The 22416-nt window shown below is 37.8% G+C and overlaps 1 protein-coding gene and 1 pseudogene across 1 annotated transcript; one reads left to right on the forward strand and one right to left on the reverse strand.

Moving 5' to 3' along the window:
• RXYLT1 (ribitol xylosyltransferase 1) lies at nucleotides 1–20553 on the reverse strand. Its single transcript, XM_016139892.2, has 6 exons — nucleotides 20224–20553; nucleotides 19202–19357; nucleotides 14388–14490; nucleotides 7233–7547; nucleotides 5165–5335; nucleotides 1–2273 (listed from the first exon to the last, which is right to left on the reverse strand). Exons 1-6 carry the CDS (start codon nucleotides 20390–20392, stop codon nucleotides 1862–1864), a joined length of 1326 nt encoding a protein of 441 aa, XP_015995378.2. The 5' UTR covers nucleotides 20393–20553; the 3' UTR covers nucleotides 1–1861.
• LOC107508216 lies at nucleotides 7980–8184 on the forward strand (annotated as a pseudogene).
• Nucleotides 20554–22416: the final 1863 nt, after the last annotated feature.

Consider the following 22416-nt stretch of genomic DNA (forward strand, 5'->3'; position numbering starts at 1 on the left):
TCCATTCAATGTTATTTATTTATTTATTTTTATGGCAGCCCAGTCTCATTAGTAAAATATAGTACAGACTTCTTTAACCCAGTCGAAGGATCACTGTGATACTACCTTGGTCCTGGCAGCACTCCCATTCAAGGAAAAGACAAAATGGGCACTCTGAAGGATGAAGCATATAGTCATTGTTTTGGGGAGGCTCTTTTGGTTTGGAAGTTAGTTCAAGTATCCAGGGGCAATGAAGGTTGAAGAACGAAGACAATTCTGTAGATACACAATGGGAAAATAAAAAAGCGATCTCCACATTCGTGGGAATTAGTGCTGGAAACCCATCAGGAAGCATGGCAACAGCTCATGTTTTTCCTTAGCATCTTTACTTCTCCCATGGCCCCAACTCTAGCTCATGGAACCCATTCCATTACATCCTTTCAGTTTCCTCTCATGCAGTCAACTCCCAGGGTCTCAGTACTTTCTCGTTCACAAAAGCCTTGAACTAACTGTTTGCCTCAGTTGTTTTTTGGTACCAATGTTCAAAGTTGTTAGGAAGCCTTTCAACAGAGTGCTCTTGAATAAACTGTCCATAGTTGTCACTGAAGTGGGAGACAAAAGAGAGACACGTGGGATAAAATGGCTTTCTCAGTATGGTCTTTAGCAGGAGCAGTTTCCTTAGAATTGAACAGGGTTGTGGCAGGCACCATGATTCTTCAAGACGATGCAAAGGTAAGGTCCTTTACATCCAGGCTGCCAGATCTTCTGATGTTGTGATGCCCTGTGCGAGCTTCAGGTCCAAGAAAGTATGGGGGAATTTACACCTGTTGACCATCTACGGCCAGTCATTTAATGAGGAGACAAAAAGCTCCTGGAGACAAACGAGCATCATTAACAGCAATATTAATCCCCTGGCATCACAGAAGTCAAGTCATAGGTTGAGCCCAAGTCCCCTGCGTCCTCTCAGGACTCCAAGGACTTGAAGACAGACCACTTGGTCCTAATCAAAGACACTGCTCTTTAGGGGCACCAGGCAGCCTTTGCATGAAGTGCTCTTTTGAGTTGGCTAGCCTTACTTCGTCCTTCAGTGACCACTTCTATTGAGTTTAGGCACTGATTTTCTGTCTCTGACTGAACCCAGTCCATGTTTTGTGCAGATTACAACCAAATTCTGCATCAAGCACCCACCTCGACATGATCCAACAAAACCTGAGTCATCTAAAAGTCTAACTCTATAAGATTTGTTCACATATATTCCCAACGTGGCATATAATTACTCCCAAATTATGTAAAAGAGCATGTTAAAATATTTAAATTTGACCCTATTAACTAGTAAAAAATGAAAAACGAGTTAGAAATTATTATTTATTTAGAGTTTACTATATATAGTCTACTTTATATTTCATTTCATATTTATAACTTACCCTATGAGGTACCATTATCTCTATTTTACATAGAAAGAAACCAATAATCAGAGCAATTAGGTGGCTTGCTTCCTCAAGGTCCCCGATAGTTGGTACAGAGGCAAGGTTTAGGTTTTGTCTGACTCCAAAGCTCAGTCTTTCCACTATATAATGCTGCCTCCCTAAAGTGGGTTTAATGGGTGAGAAGAGTTGATAAAAGTTGAATCATTCAACTTGGTAAAAGTGAGTTGAGTAACATTTTAGTGTCATATTCAGGAGCGGCCCAGCAAGGGAGCACTTGGTCGACATGGCATACATAAGTTAGAGTCTACAAGGGTACCTTAAAGAACATTTATAAATGCAGAATAACACAAATACACACACACACACACACACACACACACACACGCACACACACACACCAGTGTTAAAAATGATTTAAAAAACCAAATCTTAGCTCAAAAAATAATAGTTAACCTTTACTGTTCATTAAAAAATGAACTTTTTAAAATATTAGTAAATCTCATTTTCAGCTCTGTTTTGAAGTGTTGATACCAGTACAGTAACATTTTTCTTCTTTGAATCTTTTCTTGTAAAACTATAGTTTTCTCTTTTTCTAAAACAGCAGGAAGTTCCTTCCAGTTCTTAATAAAAATAAAGGGAGCGTCCATGGACTTGAGCAACTGCAGAGGAGCGCTATGGTGAATGGATGTATTTCCACAGCTGCCAGCTGTCATTACATCTTCGACCACAGGAATGGAGCCATAGGAGCAAGCCTCATATATTCTGTAACATTCCGTGTTTACTCCTACTGGGCACAATGTGAGGTCACTGTGAAGCAAAGCTTCCTGATAATTCTTAAGGCTTTCATTTGTTTCCTGAGGCTGCCATCTAGAAAATCAGAAAAACAGCTGTAGTTTTCACTTTTCATATCGTTTGTGAAAGATAAGATTTTACTTTTTAATGTCGGTTACAGGCAATGGTAAATCCATTATAGAGATGACAGGCAGAAAAGATAACTAAAATCTTGCCCCAATAGATTTATTGAAACTATTTAAGAATTTGAAACCTTCACAGCTATATATTTTTTAAAACCCAGCCGTCACCATAAAATTTCTGAATGAATGTTAATTCAGCCAATATTTTCTGAGTGCCAGGTCTTCTCTCTCTACCTCACCCTTCAAATTCCTGCCCTCCTGGAGCTTATACTCTAGTTCTAGTGGTAGAGGCAGGTAATAATCAAGTCATTAAATTATTTAGAAGGTGCTGTGAGAAAAAATAAAGCAGACAAGTGAGGAGGGAGTTTCTGAGGGGTTGCCTTGCAATTTTAAATAGGTGATCAGGGAATGTCTCATTGCAGGGGCATCTGAGCATGGACCTGGAGGTGAGGGAGCGAACCATGCCAATTTCTCTGCACTTTCGGAGAACAGAGTGCAGAGAATGCATAAAGGCCATGAGACAGCATGTGCCTACCACAAAGAGTAGCAAAGGAGCCCGGATGGCTGAAGCAGAATGACTGGGGCGGGGGGAGTGGGAGGGAGAGGTGTAGAAGATGAGGTCAGAGCATCCTGCCATGCAGGGTTTGGATCAGAGGGGTGACTGCCCTGACCTTCGTTTTATCAGAATCAATCTGGCTGTTGTATTAAGGGCCAGATTCTACAGGGGCAAGGGTAGAAGCAAGCTAGATAGTCTCTCCTATCATGTTCTCAGTGAGATAAGCAATATCCAGCCATAAGGTAAGAGCAGCTCAAAAGAGAGAAGGTATAATACAGACTTCTAGGAAAGCAGAAGAACACATGGACAAGGGAAATGTTGGGCACTTGAGAGTCAAGGTCATATATTTAAAATGAGATTGAGTGGCACCTTTCTCCAAGTGTGTTTGGCTGCATGCAGGTAAGAGAGCTGAATTTAACCAGGGTCAGGATTTCCTAGATTAGGAAAATAGGGAGCTGAATGTATGTCCAGTCATGACTATAAAATTTAAGTAGGTTAAAGAAGAAAGTAAAGATATGAGGTAAGCAAAGGACAATGAAGAAGCAGTAGGAACAATGGGTTGTAAGTCCCAGCTAAATTGTGTGAGATTACAGGGAATGAGCGGGAATGACGGCAAGTAGTGGTTACAGAGAGAGGTGCTGGAACTTGAGATCATGGAGAAGAAGTAGTATGTGTACTAATAAGGTTTAGGAAATAACCATGATAGTGAATAGTTACGGTCAAGTGAAGATCAGATCACTGGAGGAGAGGAAGTAAAGGAACTGTTAGACCAAGGTGATGGACGGACTATCTATGTAGAGTTGGAAACATGAAAAATGAGACTGGAGTAATGTCAGAGTGTGAGAGTGTGCCAGGAATTAAACTCTTCAAGAGTTTAGGAGATAAACCCAAGGGTTGAAATATGACTTCAAAGAAGAGTAATGGATGGTTTTGTATGCTAGTATAAGATTCAAAATTGGAGGTCTAATGGAGCGAAGAGGGAGAATGGTCTGGAAGCAGCAATGAGAAGCAAGGATAACACTCGACCTCCTGGCACAAAGGTATGGTTAGAATTACAAGAATAATTCTATTCCCACAATAAACTGTCATTTTACACTGCTCTCACCCATTCTGCCCAAGCACACGGCCCCTTGTTGTTCCTCAGCCATGGTAAGCACGCTTCTGCTTTAGGCGCTTTGCATTTGCCCTTCCCTGCACCTGGGCTACTCTTGTCCCAGGCAGACACGAGCTCACGCCTGGATCTTCTTCAGGCCTGCACTGGGATGTAAGCTTCTTACTAGTGCTTTTCTTGGCCATTCTAAAACAGCAAAATGCCCCACTCCTGAACTCGCTCCTCTGCTCATTTTTTTCACATGGCATTTATTATCTTCTGACACAATATATTTTATTGATTTGTTTACTCCAATAAGCCAATTCAGTTCTAAGAGAGCACAGACTATGACTGTTTTGTTCACTGCTATATCCCTCGTGGCTAAAACATTTTTTGGCATAGTTACTTGATAAATATTTGTTGACCAAATAGATATAATATAGTTATAGAAATAAGAGTTGGGAGTTAGGCTTTCTAGAAGAGAGTATCTGCTACAATGAATATACCTCTAAATCTAGAAGGACATTTTTTTGGCATTCGTTCTCTGTGATTCTGCTTAATCACACAAAACACTATTTAAAAACAAAATGAGTGGTTCTAAAATTTTCCCTCATTCCACGAACACTTGTTTCATGATTACCATGTAAAAAAATGAAAGAAAGTCAACCTTCTTAAATCCATACATCCATCCGTCCGTCCATCTGTCCATCTATCCACTATCCATTTATCCTTGCCTACTGTATGTAAGGTCCTATGTTAGATCTGGGAATTCAAAGAAGAACAACACATGAGCCCTCATGGTGACGTCCGGCTCCTAAAGGTGTGAGTGGTACGCCATGCCAGCCTTGAAATACTGAACTGATCTGTAGAACATCTCAGAGGTGAATCTAAGGCAATACGGACATATTCACAACCTCCTGTTTCAAGTCTGACTAACAAATATTACTGTGGGAATAGACATTTGCATATGACAGTTAATAAGAGTTTTCCTTCAAGATGGATTATAGCTTTTGGAGCATCTCCCTGTTTTAAATGTATACAACCCAAGTTGTCCACAGCTTTAATCACCAATCTATCTTCTGGGGAAAGACTGGGATTACTGGAGTTAACAATGTCTCTTTGGAGACCTGTGCTGCTACATAAATCAGCTCTCTGATTGGAGAACAAAATGGATGAATCAAGTAAATATAGAACTTACTGTTCTCTCACTGAAACCAAACAAAGCTTATCAATCCCGTCTTGTTTCAAAATGTTCATTAGTTCTTGTCTAGATGAATTTTCATAAACGGTTCCTAAGAAATTACATAAGTAGGGTCTTTCATCATGCAGTATTGACCAACTTGCCTCCACCACAGGAAAATTCCTATATCTATAAAAACAAGTACATATGAGTTAACAATATATGACAATGGGACTGGGAAATTTTCCATAACCCATCTTAGCATAATGATATAGAAAGAAGAGATTTAAAATGTGACTTTGTAAACCCTAAATTGTAATTTCCCATGATTTCTTTGGAAAAGTCACTGAATCTACTGAGCTAAAAAAAAAAATTCTTTTTTCTTTTTTTTACAAAATTGCTATAGAGATTATGTTCCTAAATGCTTTGTTTTTTATATTCTTCAACTTTTATTAGATACCTGTAGTTGAAGGCAGGCTGAATTCAAGACCTTCAAAGTTTAAATAACCCTCGATATTCATAATGATCGTGATTTAATCAACGTTTTAGCCAGGTGATGGAAAGGTTACAGAATACATACTGCTATAGTAAAGAGCTCCAATTCCAAAGGCTTTTCAAGTGGATTAGAACCAATCAATCAACCAACCTTGTGTGCCATACAGAAGAGGCTTGTTGCTACCAGCCCATTCTTATGGGCATTTGTTAATAACAAATCAAACTGTGTGTCTGAAATATAACCTTCACATAAGAACAAATCTTTATATAAAAAAGTTATTTCATAATAGATTTTCTCAACCTTGGTGTTACTGCTATTTTGGACCAGATAGTTCTTTTTCAGGGAGGTTGTTCTCTAAATTGTAGGATACTTAGCAGCATCCTTGGTCTCTATCTACAAGATGTATCGCCTCTCCTCCCTCCACTTGTAACAACCCCCCAAAAATGTCTTCTGAGGGTCAAAACTTCCCTTGGTTGAAAACTACTGATCTATAACAGAGATATTGGCCTAGTCCAACAATACCAGAATTACACAGTGGTTCCATCCTATAATGTATTAATAGGTTATGAATTATTGCTGTGAAAAAGTAATTTTTTTGGTTTCAAAACATTTTACAAACATAGGGATAGATTTTTCAGAGGTCTTAAACCTTGCTATACCTAATATAAACCTTTTTGTCTGGCCCTACCCCAAACCTGCTGAATCAGAATATTATAGTGGCCAGGGAATATGTCTTATGAATGTGCTTCTCTGGTGATATCTGTGTAGTCAATTGGGCAGCAGCCTAAGGTCACACATCATAACCAGTTATAAAATAATGAATAGTAACTATCTGATTCAAACATCATGTTAGTGAGCTTTTTCATAATTCATCCATTCAATAATTATTTAGAGTGCCTAATCTGTGCAGGCGCTGTTTTAGGCTCTACAGATAGAATAGTAAACAAAAAGAGGCAAAAATCCCTGCCATTAGAAAGTTTATGTATTAGTGGCAACTCATCTTAAAGTCAACTTACTCTTAATTAAAAACTCTCTATTAACAGAAAGATAAAACATAAGGTTTCCATTTTATGTAAAGACTTTATATATATATATCATATCAAGAAAATGTTATTAATTCCTTTTTTTAATAGAAATTTGTACAAATTCAACCAGTCCTAGTGGCATATCTAAGCATGTGTGTTCCTGATTTAATACTGCCTTTAAAGAAAGGTTTTCTTCTTTTTTAAAACATTATTAATTATAGAGATTCTATAATAATTGTTTTAAGAAGATCTGTTTGTCTGCCATTTATGCTAAACGTATCTTTAAGGCACTCCTGATAAACTTAAAAATTCATCCTCTGCCTTGGGGTTTTAAAAGACAAAAAAGTAATTCATCTGCTCTCCTAATACAAGGTTAAAAACTCTAAAAACATCACTACTATTACTGAAGCATGAGACCAAACCATATTTTTGTCCGTGGGAAAGACTATATGTAGTCTCAATGATCTCAAAAGAACTACGTTTATTGCAGATTTAAAACACAATCTTCCTGATTCTGAAATTTAGGTCTTAGAGTCTAAAAATGTGTATAATATTTTGTACTTACGTTGCTACTCCTAGAGGCCATTGAAAAACGTCCATGTTGTTAATCCAGGGGCTATCGTATATTATGAAAAGCAGCTCCACAAATCCTCCATTTCTTTTGAGGAATTGGTTTATCCAATCATTATTACAATGTTCATTTCCAAGCAAAACAACAGCAAGATGCTGGAGCTTTCGAGTTTGTACTAAATTTTGTGCATAAAGTAACCACTGGGTGGCATAAAAGACCTTTGCTTTTTCTCTTCCATTTAAAATGAGTACCACATTATTCACATCAACGGAGAAGTACCCTGGGACTACAGCCGGACCAGTGATGAAGCTGTTAAAAACAAAATGACAAAATAAAACAAGAGACAGACAAAAAAAGTATAAAGGTATTTGGTACTAGGAGTTTTTAATCATTTCATATAAAATCTCCAAGAAGGTTTAATCCATGTTCTTTTTAGAAACAATTTCTATAATACAAGTTCTTTTGAAGAAGTTTGGATGATGGGGCATCGCTCTAGATTAATGGGAAGCTTTGGTGATAGATCAACCTGAATGATAATCAGACATATGGTAGCTTTTTTTTTTAACCACATTCAAAATAATTGGTGGCTAAAATTTGAGCTGTTAAGCAAACAAACACAGCTGAATAGTGCAGTTCATACTGGAAAGGTGGTTAACAAATAACAGAGTTAATAGGTATTAGTTAAAAAAAAACCTAGAAAGGCATGTGTCCCTGGCACCTGAGGTGTCGGCAGGCAGCATCATGGATCAGGTAATGCAGTTTGTTGAGTCAAGTTGGCAGTTTGTGACGGAATCAATTTGGCTGGTTAAAAGATGCACCAAATCTGATAGAAAAGAATCCATAAGATTGCCATGGCAGCAGCAGTAGGATTTGCTATAATGGGATTTATTGGCTTTTTGTGAAATTAATCCATATCCCTATTAATAACATCATTGTTGGTGGCTGAATACCATGTTAGAGGAGGGCTTTTTGTCTTGGGAATTGGTGAATAAATGAGGATTTGAGAAGCTCATAAAGTAAAAGTTTGCCTATTTTGTTTTTCTCTCATTTATTTTCTTCTTAGATGTTTTCTATTTCTAAATTAAACTAATTTCAAAATAAACTTATATATTTTTTTCCATCAGAGACATCTATAAAATTTTAATGATAGGAGATACTGGGCTCCTTCCCCCCACCCTCTCTCCCTTCTTTTCTTCCTTTCATCCTTGATTTTGGTTTATACAAGAAATTAAAGGGCATGGTGAAATACTGCAAAACAAACAAACAAACTGAAATATATACTTTGTGTGTATATACACTATATAAATTCTATGACATTATTCTATAATGATAATAACCTACAGGGATCAGAACGAATTGTGTTTTCAAACCTCAAAGGACCTAGCACTGGAGATGGCCAATGATTCAGTGTTCATTTAGTAATTTAAGAGAACCTACAGAATCAGAGGGGCTAGAAAACTCTTTAGAAATGGTGATGATCATTATGACAGATTTAAAATATTTATTAGTGGTAGCTTATGAATACTCTCTTTTAGAATTATAAGCAACTATCATCCCTAGAGCACGAGAACTCCTCCAGTCCTCTTTCCCTACTCTAGGTCAATTTTATGAAGAAACGAAAACCTTGAGAAAGGTTATATAACTTGCATAAAGCTAGTAGACACTAGATAAACAATGACAGAGTTGGGACTCAAACTTAGTTATTTGACATTAAGCCCATATAGATCATATGCCCACACTATTTTAAAGAGTACCATACAAACTTTGTGTTATTTTTTAAAAGACAAACATTTTATTATGGATAACACTGACAATTATCTAATAATATTTCATTTTGATTTTTAACTAGATAAGATGTGAATGTGCCTAAAAATGTTTTTAACAGGAGAGTTTATCAGGTCCCAGGGTGCCTCAGTACACAGTCTGGAAAGCACAGATCTACATAAAGAAACTTTAGGGATAAAAAAATAGTCCTGGAAGATTCACATAGTTGTGTGTGTTGGGAGGTGTGTTAGTCGAACTGCAGTGGGTTGAAGAGTAAATAAGAAAGTGGTGATAGTGAGTGCAGATAACTCTTTTGAAAGTTCGGATGAGAAGGTGAGAAAGCAATGAGTGAAATTGAAAATAAAAGAGAGCAAGGAAGTAATGGAGCAAGGTCTTGGAAGAGGCAGAAGGGATGCACAGGTGGAGGGAGTGAACCTTGAACCATGGACATTGATTCACTGTTGGAGAGCTAAAGAATGAGAGGTCAGGTAAGGAATCACAGAGAGAGAGATTGTGTAGGTAAATGTTAGAGGAGCTAGTTAAGGGAGATAATTATGGAGCTATAATTTTCTTGAGGGAATAGGCAGGGTTGTCTGCTGAGAAAGAAGGGGCCAGGCAGCTGTTGTGCAGTGGGCTAGAAAAAAGTGGACAAACATGCTCCTATTTCTGTATTTTCTCTCGATCGTACACCAGCTACCCTGCCATGCAAGTTAGAAACCAAGGACCTGTCAGATTCATTTCTTACTCTCATGCTCACATCTAATAATCCCTAAATTCTGATAATTTTGCCTGAAAACATTTCTTAAATTTGTTCCTGGCTCTGACCTCTTCACCACTTCTCTATTTCATCCCTTAGTTACACATCTCTCTGCTTGATACTTATTTCCCATATCCACTAGTCTCCTTCAAACCATTTTTCTACATGGCTACTAGAGAAATCTACACAATATCACTATCTTGCTTGATCATATTTAACGCTTTTCACTGCCCAAGAGTCAAGGCCAAGAGCCTTAATGTGCCACACATGAGGTTCACCATGATCTGGCCCTTGCCTTGCACTCTCAATCTCACTTATCCTCCCCCATCTTCATGCTCTAGGGATTCTGAATGGTTTGCACAAACCAAACTGCTTCTCAGTTCTCAGTCCCTGATGTCACCTCTGCTGGGAATATAATCTCTCTTCTCATTGCTTTGTTAAATCCCACTAATCTTTTAAGGTTCAGTTCAGCTATCACCTCCTCTAGGAAGCCTTTCTTCACAGGCTCCATATTCCCAACTCTACTCAGATTGGACTAGTTGCCTTTTATCAGTATTTCCCTAACTAACATAGTAGAGTATGCACATCCTTATCATTATGCTTTATATAGGGTATGAAAATTATTACTAGTGTTTTTCTCAACCACTAGTCTGTGAACTCCCTGAGGTTAGGGAAAAGTATTTTATTCACTTTGAAATCCTCAGAGCTTAGTATAAACTAACTAGTAGGCACTTAGTAAATCTTGAATGAATAAACAGTAATTCTCTTTAAGGGAGATATCTGCTCTACCAATGTAAGTTCTATTGCATATAAAATATAAATCAAGTTATAAAAGTTAAATTTAATAACTTTTCAGCTATACATTTACTAAAGTTGGGCTTATGCATGAGATATTATAGCATATTTATGCATGATGAAAGGTACGTTTTAGTTTCTTAAGGTTATTAGTCAAGTATCAATAAAAAATTCCATTAACTGAAGAATAAACATATTGAAGGAGCGCATATACTGAATTTTAAAATGGCAATTTACTCTTCTAGCTTTCTTAGCATATATTTAATAGTCAGAACTTCTAATTTACAGTACTTCTTCTTTTTCTTTTTGCCTAAGTTAAAAGTTTTTTTCCCCATAAGTACTTTCATACTTAGAAAGCCCAGAGAAATTATTCAAATACTGAGTTCTAAGCTGAGTGTGAAAATAATATATTTTTAGACTCCAATATAATTACTCTTTCATTTTTTTCTAAATTCAACAAGTACTACTGAACCAATACTCTATATGTACCATTATTATATTCAATGAGCTACTGATTACTAATTTGCCAGTTAAGAGTACGGCAAATGCCTTGATAAAGAATAAGTGCCCAGGCTAAACAGTCCATATGGCTCTTAGACATTGAGTTCTGTATCATTTTTGGTTAAGAGTTTCAAAAAATTCGGTTTTATAAAATAGGTATACCAAACTCACTAGTGGTCCTTCCATTTAGATAGCTACTCCAGTTCACCCTGCTTTTGTGGCCAGAAATACTGCTAGGGCTCCACCCCTTTCTAATTCAGTGTTGATGATAGAACACTCTCATTCTCACACTAGCTTGGAGTGGGGGAATGGGCATTGCGAAAAATTAACTATATTGCTTTTATTGTGTAACAAAAATTTTGAGACCTGCACTGATCTATGATCCAGTATTCGACTTAAATGTAGTGTTAGTAACTATTATCTATGAAAGCTTACATTCACTGTGATATGTAGTGAGCTAACTTTTTATAGTAGTCATATCTGTAGAAGTTTAACTTTTTCATATGTGGCAGATACTCATTGAAAAATCATAATTGAACTTTGATAACAATGAGTTAGCATCTTGTTTTTGTCTTATCAAATGAGCAGATGTTTATCTTATGATAATGACTGCACATGGAAATTACAGGATTCTGAAGTCAGTCTTTGGGGATGAGCAAAGGCCACAATGACCCGAAGTAAGATTCCTCCTAAGAAATTTAAAATAAAGTTGCCCTATGAAATCAAACCATAAATCAACATATGATGAATGTGAGTATAGATTGGCTAAGTTCCTTCAAAACACAGAATGGATCCCAGGCTATCTTGTAACCTACTTCAACTTATTAACATAAAATAATATATCAACAAGGTATGTGTGGGGAGATACATGATGGAGTTTTAGACAACAATGGAAACACAGAAAAAAGAAAACTGAAAGGTAGGGAGATGTTGCAGTACCTATTTAAGCAATAGTAAAAATAATAAAACTAATAATGACAACTTCTAAAGTGATTATTATGTGCCAGAGACTAAGCACTATACAGCTATTAATGCATTTAATCTTCAAAACAATCCTGTGAAATAGAAACTACTGTTTGTCTTATTTTAAACTTAAGGAAATCCAAGCACAGAAAGGATAAGAAACTTGCCCAAGGCTAGACAGCTAATAAGAGGTAAAGCTGAACTTCGAACTGAGATATTTTGGCTGCAGTCTGTGATCTTAACAACTTAGTCACACTGCTACACTCCCCAGAGGTGGCAGGGCTTAACCAGGCTGACTCAGAAGTTCAATGTGTCCCACAGGTATTCATGTATTCATATCCTGAGCATATAGATCGTATACGTTACTGGTTCAGTGGTGAATGATGAACCATTTATTTCCTTCTAAAACACACAGAGTTTGGGAATACTACACATAGTTAAATCCTATACTTTGATTCCATATTTAATCAAACAACCCTCAAATAACTGGCTATCAACTGTAGCCCGCCTATATGCAAAGAACATCCTAGTCAAGTCAATACAAGCCTGTGGACTCATTGACAGACCTCGTTCCATTCTGAGTTATTTACTTGGTGTTCTGGATTGCATTCTTTGGGTCTAGGCGTTGATAAGAATCAGCATTCATGAGCCTGAACAACCCTGGAACACTAATTATATCCTTTCTACTTCTGCTTCAGAATTGTGAGGCTAAAGTAAATGATATAAGTTCTTGGTAAACTAAAAGATTTATTTAAACAAAATTTATTTATACTTATTTACAAGTACCCTGATAGTACTTAGAAATTCTTTCCCTTATTACTTCTGATTCACTTTTGGTTAAATAAGGATGAAAGCGTTAAGACATTGAAGTTAGTACTCATGTAGCTCAATTTAACTAAAAACTTGCAATTCCCAAGAGGTTATTGATTTTGGATAAATAAATTAGGTATACTACTTCTCTAGAGCATAAATCTTAATGTTTAAAAACACCTGCCACAATTGTGAACTTCTATGAATACATAGTTTTCTTAAATCCTAAACAAGCATTGCTATTTGATCATAATTTATAAAATCTCAGGTAAAAAATTTCAGAAGGAAAGATTTTTGTTTGAGAATTAACACTGTTTGCTCAAATCCTTTGAGATCATTATAGTAACACTATACACTAACTTCTCCATGAATTTTTAAGAATTTTTCTGAAAATTCTATATACCATGGGTGGAAGTAATAGACCAATAACCATAACACATTTACTTTTTAAATATGAAACTATTAGATTTATATACATAATACACATTTACTTTCAAATACCTAAATCCAACTGTTGTTAAGTTTGGGACTATATATAAGCTCTTGAACGGGATTAGATCTACAGAAGTTTAGGGATGAAAAGAAAAATAATCATTACCAATGATAATTTGAAATACCTGTTTATTTTTCAAGAAAGGTTACTTTGAAAAGATTCATGCAATAAAATTGCTTACTAAGTGCATATAAAGAATTAAAGAAGCATTGAAAATTCAAATAGAATTGAGATAACTATAACTTTTCCTCTTGATTTCTATAAGAAAGAAATGGAATCCTAATACAAACCAGAATCTTTGGTTCACAATTCTTCCCCTAATAATATATTTGTTACATGAAATAAGCATTTGAAAATAATTATTTCAACAAAAAGCAAAATCTAATAGAAAACAGTATTCTTTCGTATGATAAAATGATCATGATTTTTCTAAATAACATCTTAATTCTATTTATTAAAAATCTTAGAAAATGTGCAGCCATAGATAAAAGTTTTATAAAAATAAAGGCTCAAAAAAGTCTTAGTAACATATTGGTTTTATTAAATCTAAAAAAATATTTCTGAGTACTGTAGTAAAATGGTAACCTATACTATTAAATTATGATAGAACTCATATATAAAATGTTCTAATAAATAAATATTCCAAAATTCATAGCAAGCTTCGATACCACCTATTATAAAACTATGTGAACAAAACTATTATATTAAAAAAAATAAAAATGCTTTTAAATTTACATATTATTCCTCCAAGGTATAAAATGTTCAATACTCATCAATAATTAAATGTTACAAAATGTGGAACATGAATTTTTCCACAGAATCAGAAATGTTTTGATAAAAATGAAAGACACATGGTTAAAAAAAATAATATATTGTACTCATATTTTTTAAGAAAATGTTCAAGGTAAGCTTTAACTACAAATATATATTCATTTTATTTATTTTTCTATTTTTCACTAAAGTGGAAATATTTTCTATGAATATATTTTTCTCATATTTTTCTCCCAGTATTTACATAAAACACTGAGTGGCAACGCATCAAAGCTTAGTGTTATACAATTAATACCTGTAATGTGTTCTTCCCACAACTGAATTTCCTTCTCTCCATTGAGCAGTCACATCAGTGGGATCAAGTAAACCTTCAAAAATATGCTCCCAGAGATACAAACCTGGTAATTAAAAAAAGAAAAACAAAACCACTTACTGTTTTGTCTAATCTGGTATGTGGGATGAGTTTAAGTTCTGCTTTTATACCATTTGACTAGGAAATCAGATTTTTTACCCCCTTGTTGACTCCTTGGCAGGCAGTGCTAACAAGTAATAGCTTAAGGTCATCAGTATGGCAGCTACTGTAAGAGAAACAGAACCTCTGAGTTCTGTTTCTCTTACAGTAGCTGCCATACTGATGGCAGAGGTTGTCAGTGTAAAATGTGACAAAAGACAATAACCTCTCTTACTCTAAATTTGAGATAAGTGTAATTACCACTGGACCTTTACTACCGATTTTATCCAGAAATGTGTTATAGCACTATGTAAATTACTATAGAAAGTTCTCACTTAATGTCCTTAATAGGTTCTGCAACTTTAAATGAACCAATGTATAACAAAACCAACTTTGCCATGGGCTAATTGATATCAACAAGAATTAAGTGGGTGTGGCTCCACAGTGTAGTGGTTAGCACGTCTGCTTTACATGCAGAAGGTCCTAGGATTGCACCCTAGGTGTGGAGCCATGGACCATACCCCAAGTGCGTGCCAGGACCCCTAAGTGTTAGTGCCAATGCCCCAGGAGTCATCTGACCCCAGGCCCTGGGTGTGTGCACACCAGGTGCACACTGGGAGTCTGTGGGAGGAGATGCCTCCTCCTTCAGAGCTCCAGTTCATAAGGGGAAATGGCAACATCCATAGGTCAGGGGTGGAAGTGTAGGGGGTAATTAAAGAGGAGGGAAAAAAAAGAGTTAAGTTCCTATGGCATCTCATCAACATTATAATGAAGCAACATTGAACACATTAGGAGGACCTTTTGTACATGAATAGAACTGTTTCTATATTATAACCGGGGGGATTCACCATTTTGTGCCAAACACAACCAGGAAAGCTCATGTGTGTATACACACACACACATTCTCAACATGTCAAGGAGATATTACGTCCTCCTCACTTGAATATACATCCTTCACTGCATGATGCCCTTTGCAGACAAATAACACTGATTCTTTTCTCCTTAGGGCAGCCTCTGATATTTTATCATGATTTCATCTGAATGAAAGCTCTGAGAGTAGAGGAGAGCAGTGTGATACAATGAGGAAATCTGGAGACAATGAGGTAACCTGGGAGCCCTATTTTAGTTACAGTGAAAAATGATTTTTGTTTCGTTTTTATTAAAACTAAAGGATGTACATTAACGACAACAACAACAACAACAAACACGTTTAAAGACTTGGCCAATCAGACAGAGCTTTCTAATTGTGATAGGCTGAGTAATCCAGCTCCCCCACTCCAACAAAATGTCCAAGGATGTAATCTCAAGAACCTGTGAATATGTTACATTACATGGCAAAAGAGACTTTCTGACATGATTAAATTAAGGCTGCTTAGGTGGGAAGATTATCTTGGCTTATCTGGATGGGCCCTATGTAATCACAAGGGTCCTCAGGAGAGGGAGGCAGGAGGGTCAGAGGAGGGAGGAGACCTGAGGGTGGAAGCAGAGGTCAGAGAAATGTGGGGCCATGAGTTAAGAAATGTGGTGGCCTTTAAAAATTGTAAAAGGCAAGGAAACAGATTCTCCTCTAGAGCCTCCAAAAAGAATACAGCCTTCTGGACATATTTTAGACTTATGTCTTCAGAAATGTAAGGTAATAAATTTGTGTTGTTTTAAGCCACTAAATTTTTGGTAATAGGTTGTGGTGGCTATAGGAAACTACTAGATTATATAGTTATAAATTATTTTATGTGAAAATAGGATACTAATGTAACAAGTATTTAAAATTCTGGAAGTGGCTTTGGAATTAGTTAATGGAAAGAAGATGGAAGAATTCTGAGGAGTATGATAAAAAAAAGGCCTAGATTAGGTTTCCCTGAACAAATTGTAGGTTGAAATATAAATATTAATGACTCATTTAGTGAGAACTCAGAAGAAAGTTGGGAGCACAATAGGTAAAAAACCTATATCATCTTAGAGAATATCTAAATCATAAGCAGACTGTTGGTAGAAATATGAATGTTAAAAGTATTGCTGGTGAGGGCTCAAGAAATGAGTAACATTATTAGAAACTGAAGAAAAGGGGATCCTTGTTATACAGTCATGCATCACACAACAATGGACCACATATGTAACACTGGTTCTGTAAGATATTTGTAATGGGGCTGAAAAATTCCTATGCCTAGCAATGTTGTAAAGTCAGAGCGTAACGTATTACTCATGTTTTTGGTGATGCTGGTATAAACAAACCTACCATGCTGCTAGTCATGTAAAGCATAGCACATACATCTACAGTAGTAGGTTATGCCATCCGGGTTTGCATAAGTACACTCTATGATGTTTGCAGAAGGATGAAAGTGCCTAATGACACACTTTGCAGAACGTTATCCCTGTTAAGTGGTGCACTACTGTATAGCAGCAGAAAGCTTAGCTGAATTGTGTTCTGCAGTTATGTGGAAAACAGAGCTAGCAAACAACAAGCTTGGATATTTAGCTCAAGAGATTTCCAAGAAAAGTGCTGAGGCTCTGGTCTGGTTTCTTCTTGCTGATTACAGTAAAACATGAGAGGAAGGATAGAGATAAAGGAAGTAGCTATTAAATAAAAAGGAATCAGAACTTGATGATTTGGGTAATTCTCGGCGTATTCCGAATATAAAAAAGGTGAAAATTTAGGAGATTCACTGTCAGGAAAGCATGCTGTGGAGAGAAGGCTAAGGATGTGACTGGATAGCCTTTGGCCTTAGAAGGATAAAAAGATCACAATGTTGACCACATGCTACACCAGGACAAGTGCCTCTTTGCCTCTTGCTTTCGACCTCCTGCCTCACCTCTGCTCGAAATGGACACTAATTGCTCCTGCCCCACTGGTAAAACATGCACCTGCACTGACTGGCTCCTATAAATGCAAAGACTGTAACTGTACTTCTTGGAAGAGGAACTGCTGCTCCTGCTGCCTAGTGGGCTGTGCTCTAGGGCTGTCTGCAAAAGAGCATTGGAGAAGTGCAACTCCTGTGCTTGATGTCAGAGCGATCCTGCTCATCGTAAATCGAGCAACGTGTTCAAACCTGCATTTTTTTTTCATTCTACCCTGACCCACATGTGCCACATTCTCTTTTCTATGAAATATATGAAGGATAATAACAATTGTTGATTAAAATATTAATATTGTCATATAGAGGGCTCTTTGAAGATATTAGATGTGTGATTTACGGATCTCCTTTAGTAATCTGAGCAGAAGCCAGAAACAGAGATGGGATTATTCAGGAAAGACCTGTGAAAGAATACTCGTGACATACACAGGAGACCCACAAGGTTCTTGAGAATGTGTTATCAGCAAAACATTGCTAGTTTGGACTAAAAGGGACTGAGAGAGGTTGAAATGAAAGGAGGTTGTTGTATTCCCAAAATCCTATCTGCAGGAAACAGGCTGATAAAACTATGATCTGAAAACACATGAAACCTTTCATGAAAAAAAAAGAATGACTCCCCAGGGCAGAGCTGAAAGGCCAGAAGCAAAGCTTCAAGCCAGATTCCCAGGCCTTAAAATCTAATGAAGTTGGCCTGGCTGGATTTCAAATTTACTTGGACCAGTGACTCAATTTTACTTCCATTTTCTCCCTTTTTAAACAGGAATGTCTATAACTGGTGTCCTACAACTGTGCCTGGGGAACAGGTTGATGAAAGCAGTGTTCGATAAAACTCATCTGGCCACTCTGTGCTTATTGAATTAAAAAAAAAAAAGTCTGGAACTATAAAAACCTGTTAAAATATAGATTAAAAACTAGAATGGAAAATGGTAATTTTAAAGAAATTAATATTAGAAGAAATTAAGGAAAAAAATTGTTAGAACTTGACAGTTGGAGGCCTGGATCTGGGTACTTGGAATGTAAGGTCAGTAGTAACCTTCAAGGATGTATATTTACATCCAAGTGTAAATGAATTTATTAAACAACTTGGGCAGGCTTAATACTCTCTTTACTTTCCTCTCATCTTGTACTTCCTATATATATCCCTTATAGTACATATAAATCCAACTCATGTTTAAAGGCTAAATAAAGCCCCTTTTAATTCACTAAATTCTTTCCGATTCTTTTAAAAATTGAGGGTTCCATTCTCTAATTGGGTATGACATATAACTTGGAATGCTAAGCTTTCTTGATACCGAGCAAAAACGCTTTTGTGAGCTATCAAATTTAATCAACTACATACTATATCCCCTTCTTGGACACTGACAATGAATACTGGCCTATTAAAGGCTCTGAGAAATCAGTAAAAAACCTTATTTAACTTTATTTAGTTCAAAGTTTCTCAAACTTAGAGGGAGAAAAGACAGTTTGTCCATCAAGTGCAGTGGTCACATCTTATCTAGTATCCAATAAACATAAATTCATGAAACTTTAGTTGACATAGGCATTGAACTATAATGCCTACACAACCTACTCTTTTTATCTACAAATAAACCTGTAAAGACCAACAATAGAATATGTGTGTGCATGTGTATTTGCACAGATGTTGACTAACAGAAAGGAGAAAAAATATTTTAAAAAATTTAAAAAATGCATCACGATACCGTAAATGATGAAATAAACTATAATTGTATAAAAATGAATTGAGTTTAATATTAATAAAGTACATTTGGTGATGCTTTTTACATGTCTTAGTTCTACACATTAACTTACCAATGGCGGCTTTGCCCCAGATTTGTACTTGGAAGTCTGTTTTCCCTTTTGTGGATTTATTTACCATTTGAAGGCTTGTTTTAAATCTGTGTTGTTGTTCATATTTTTCATCTCCTTCCCAAGGATTCCATTCTTCACTTCCCAAAGAAGACTGTACTGTTTTAAAAAGAGTAACAGTGTTTATCAGTAAGGTAGTGCTGGAGTTGTACATAAATTCAAGACATTTAAATTAGATGTCAGGGAGTTCTAGTTTCATCCTAACTTCAATTTTTCAAAGAGGTAAAGCAGTTGAATTTGAATGGGTTAAACACACATTTAAAAAAAGGGGAAATTAGAATCTAATTTTTATTAAACCTTTACTCTGAAAGATCTTGAAGATCTTAACACAAAACAAAATTCTCTCCCAAACTAAAAACCTAAAATACCTGGATAATACGTATCACTTTTACAAGTTTAACTTTCACAATTTTTTAATAGACTGTGTATGCATGTAACCTATATATAAAAACAACTTGATTTCATAATGTAATGTCTAACAATTTTAGAAACCATTCTGCAAAATTCTGCAGAAAGGGGAGCCTGAGTCCGATCCTGACATAGGTCAAAAAAGAGGACCAGGGACCACGACTTGGAGGTAAAGGGCCCTGAACTTCGGAATTCACTGAATGATTAAAGAAGGCTTTGTTTCTATATGGAAATAGACTCAGCGGCATTCCCGAGAATCTGTGGCATCTTGTGACGTCCTGGATATTTAAGACAAGTTTTAAAAGTGTGCAAGCCTGTCAGTTTTGGGGGTGGCAAGTGTGTGGATTCGGAAGAGGATAAAGGCATTGGTACGCCATCCGACCCCCAGGCCAGAGCAGGTTAAAGCGAGCAGGCGGGGCACAAGCGCACCGCGGGGTCCACGCCCAACCCCAGACCCCAGAGCCAGCTCCCCAGCCGCGAGCTCGGCTTCCCCAGATCCCCGCAACTCCGCGTCGGGGCGCGAGGCCGGGCTCTGAGGCCGCCACGCCGTGTCCTACCTCGGCCGCGCCTGTCCCGCGCCGGGGCCGCCCCCTTCCTGAGGCCCCGCAAGGACGCGGCCGACGTCTGGCGGCGGCGCCCGAAAAAGACGTGGTAGGCGGCGTAGAGGGAGAAAAGACAGTACAGGGCGATGAGAAACGAGCAGAGCCGTTTCCGCGTCAGCCGCATCCCACTTAGGCTTGCCGTCCGGCTACCGCCGCCTAGGAGCGGGGCTGGAGCAGACACCGCCACTCAGCACCGCAGCCCCGGTGGCCTCCGGTGCAGGCCCGGGCCATGGCGAAAGGAGTCACCAGATGCCGCCTCGCACGCGGGTCTTCTGCCTCGCCCAGGCCCCGCCCCCAGCCCCCGAGCGCCCCGCCCGAGCCCTGATCAGGCCCCGCCCTCAGCCCCGAATCACCCCGCCCGAGCCCTGATCAGGCCCCGCCCTCAGCCCCGAATCACCCCGCCCGAGCCCTGATCAGGCCCCGCCCTCAGCCCCAAATCACCCCGCCCGAGCCCTGATCAGGCCCCGCCCTCAGCCCCCGAGCGCCCCCGCCGGAGCCCTGCTCAGGCCCCGCCCATTCCCCGCCCTCAGGGTTTCCCACGCCTCTCTCACCGCCCCCACGACCCGCCTAGCTACAGGCCCCGCGCCTTCCCGGGTGCTGAAATCCTGCTTTCCTCTGATAATGGAAGTGGGCGTTGGAAATCCGCCGGTTCCTCCCGCTGCTTCCTGACTTCTGCAGTGTAGCCACTACCCATTTCAACCCTGCCCTCCTTCCTGTGTACATAAAGACTTCGCGTTACTGACCGTAAACACGAAACAAAACACCCTCCGTGGTCCATGAAGGACGCACGAAGGCACTGATCATATCAAGTTTTGTTTAACAAAACTTGGGCCTGCTACATTGACAGATGAATGAATTGTGAATGTCCATGAAAAAAAATTAAGCGGTGATAGTGGCAAGCATTGTGAATGTGATAAAGGCCACTCTATGGTGTATTTAGAAATAGTTAGAATGGTGAACTTTATGATATATATACTTTACGGTAATATTGTTTTGTTACTATAATTGTGGCTTGAATGCACACAGGCATGCAGTCTTTTGTCAGATAGAGGCTATAAAATTGAATGTTGTCAAGCCTTGAGAAACTGGGCTACAATTTTTTTTGTCATTTGTGACCAGTATTGCTCTTCAACTTGTCTGGTAGTCTTGGCAGCCAGAGTGCTTGTAGCACGCGAGGGTGGAGTAGGCCTTCGGAGCCTTCAGTTGATGTGCCCTGATTCAACTCTATGCCAATGCAGTGTCCTCAATGTCTCTGGATTAAGTTTCCATCCCTGCATTAGCAAAAACTTATCTTTTCTGAATTTTATGCTCGTGGGGTCAGGTCTCTGTCTTCCAAAGTGACATCATAGATAATTTGAAAAATAGAATTTTTTGACCTGAAGGAAATTTAGGTCTAGATAGTTGAGGTGATTTTACTGCAATTATCAGTACTGTTAGTAGCTGAGCTGGGACTAGAATCCTTGTGTCTGCTCTCAGTTCAGTGTTCTTTACGGTATAGTAGCTGTGTCCTTGCACCTCATCTCATCCTGTTTTTTTTTGTTTGTTTGTTTTTGCTTAACCATATCAGATACTAATAATGAACTCAGATCATATTTGGTGAAATTTTCTTCTTTGTCTGCAAAAGGAAAATCTATTAATCATTAAGATTTGATATTGATAAGCCCTTAATGCCTTAATGCCAGCAGTTAGCTGCCTGAAAATAGTACACGTTTATTCTTAGAAGTCTACAAGTACAAATTTCTTGTGATAACTGGCCAAAATTTTCCCCTAAATTTTTTGGGTTTTCAGTAATACTCAAGAAATGTATTAACTATTTTGAGGGATTTTTCACAGCTCGGCCAGAAGTCTTTATTTCAAACCCTTTGTTGAGATATTTCTAGAAAGGGTTGTCCGTGTAACAATCTATAATTAATATTGCACATTTGGTAGTCTGAGGTTTGCTTTTATTTCTGTAAACTCTGCTATGTTTGTTTTATACCAGGGTTATTGCTAGCTACCTCAAATGGACTAGATTTGAGGTAGCATTCCGACTTTTCTTAGGCCTAGAGGAGTTTATATAGCCTAGAAAACACTTAGTCCTTGACAGTTCAACTGCATTTCCCAGTAATATTCTCTGGCCCTACAACTATTTTTGGAGGCAATCTTTAG

Source organism: Rousettus aegyptiacus, unplaced genomic scaffold (genome assembly GCF_014176215.1).
Source record: "Rousettus aegyptiacus isolate mRouAeg1 unplaced genomic scaffold, mRouAeg1.p scaffold_m13_p_2, whole genome shotgun sequence".
NCBI lineage: Eukaryota > Metazoa > Chordata > Mammalia > Chiroptera > Pteropodidae > Rousettus > Rousettus aegyptiacus.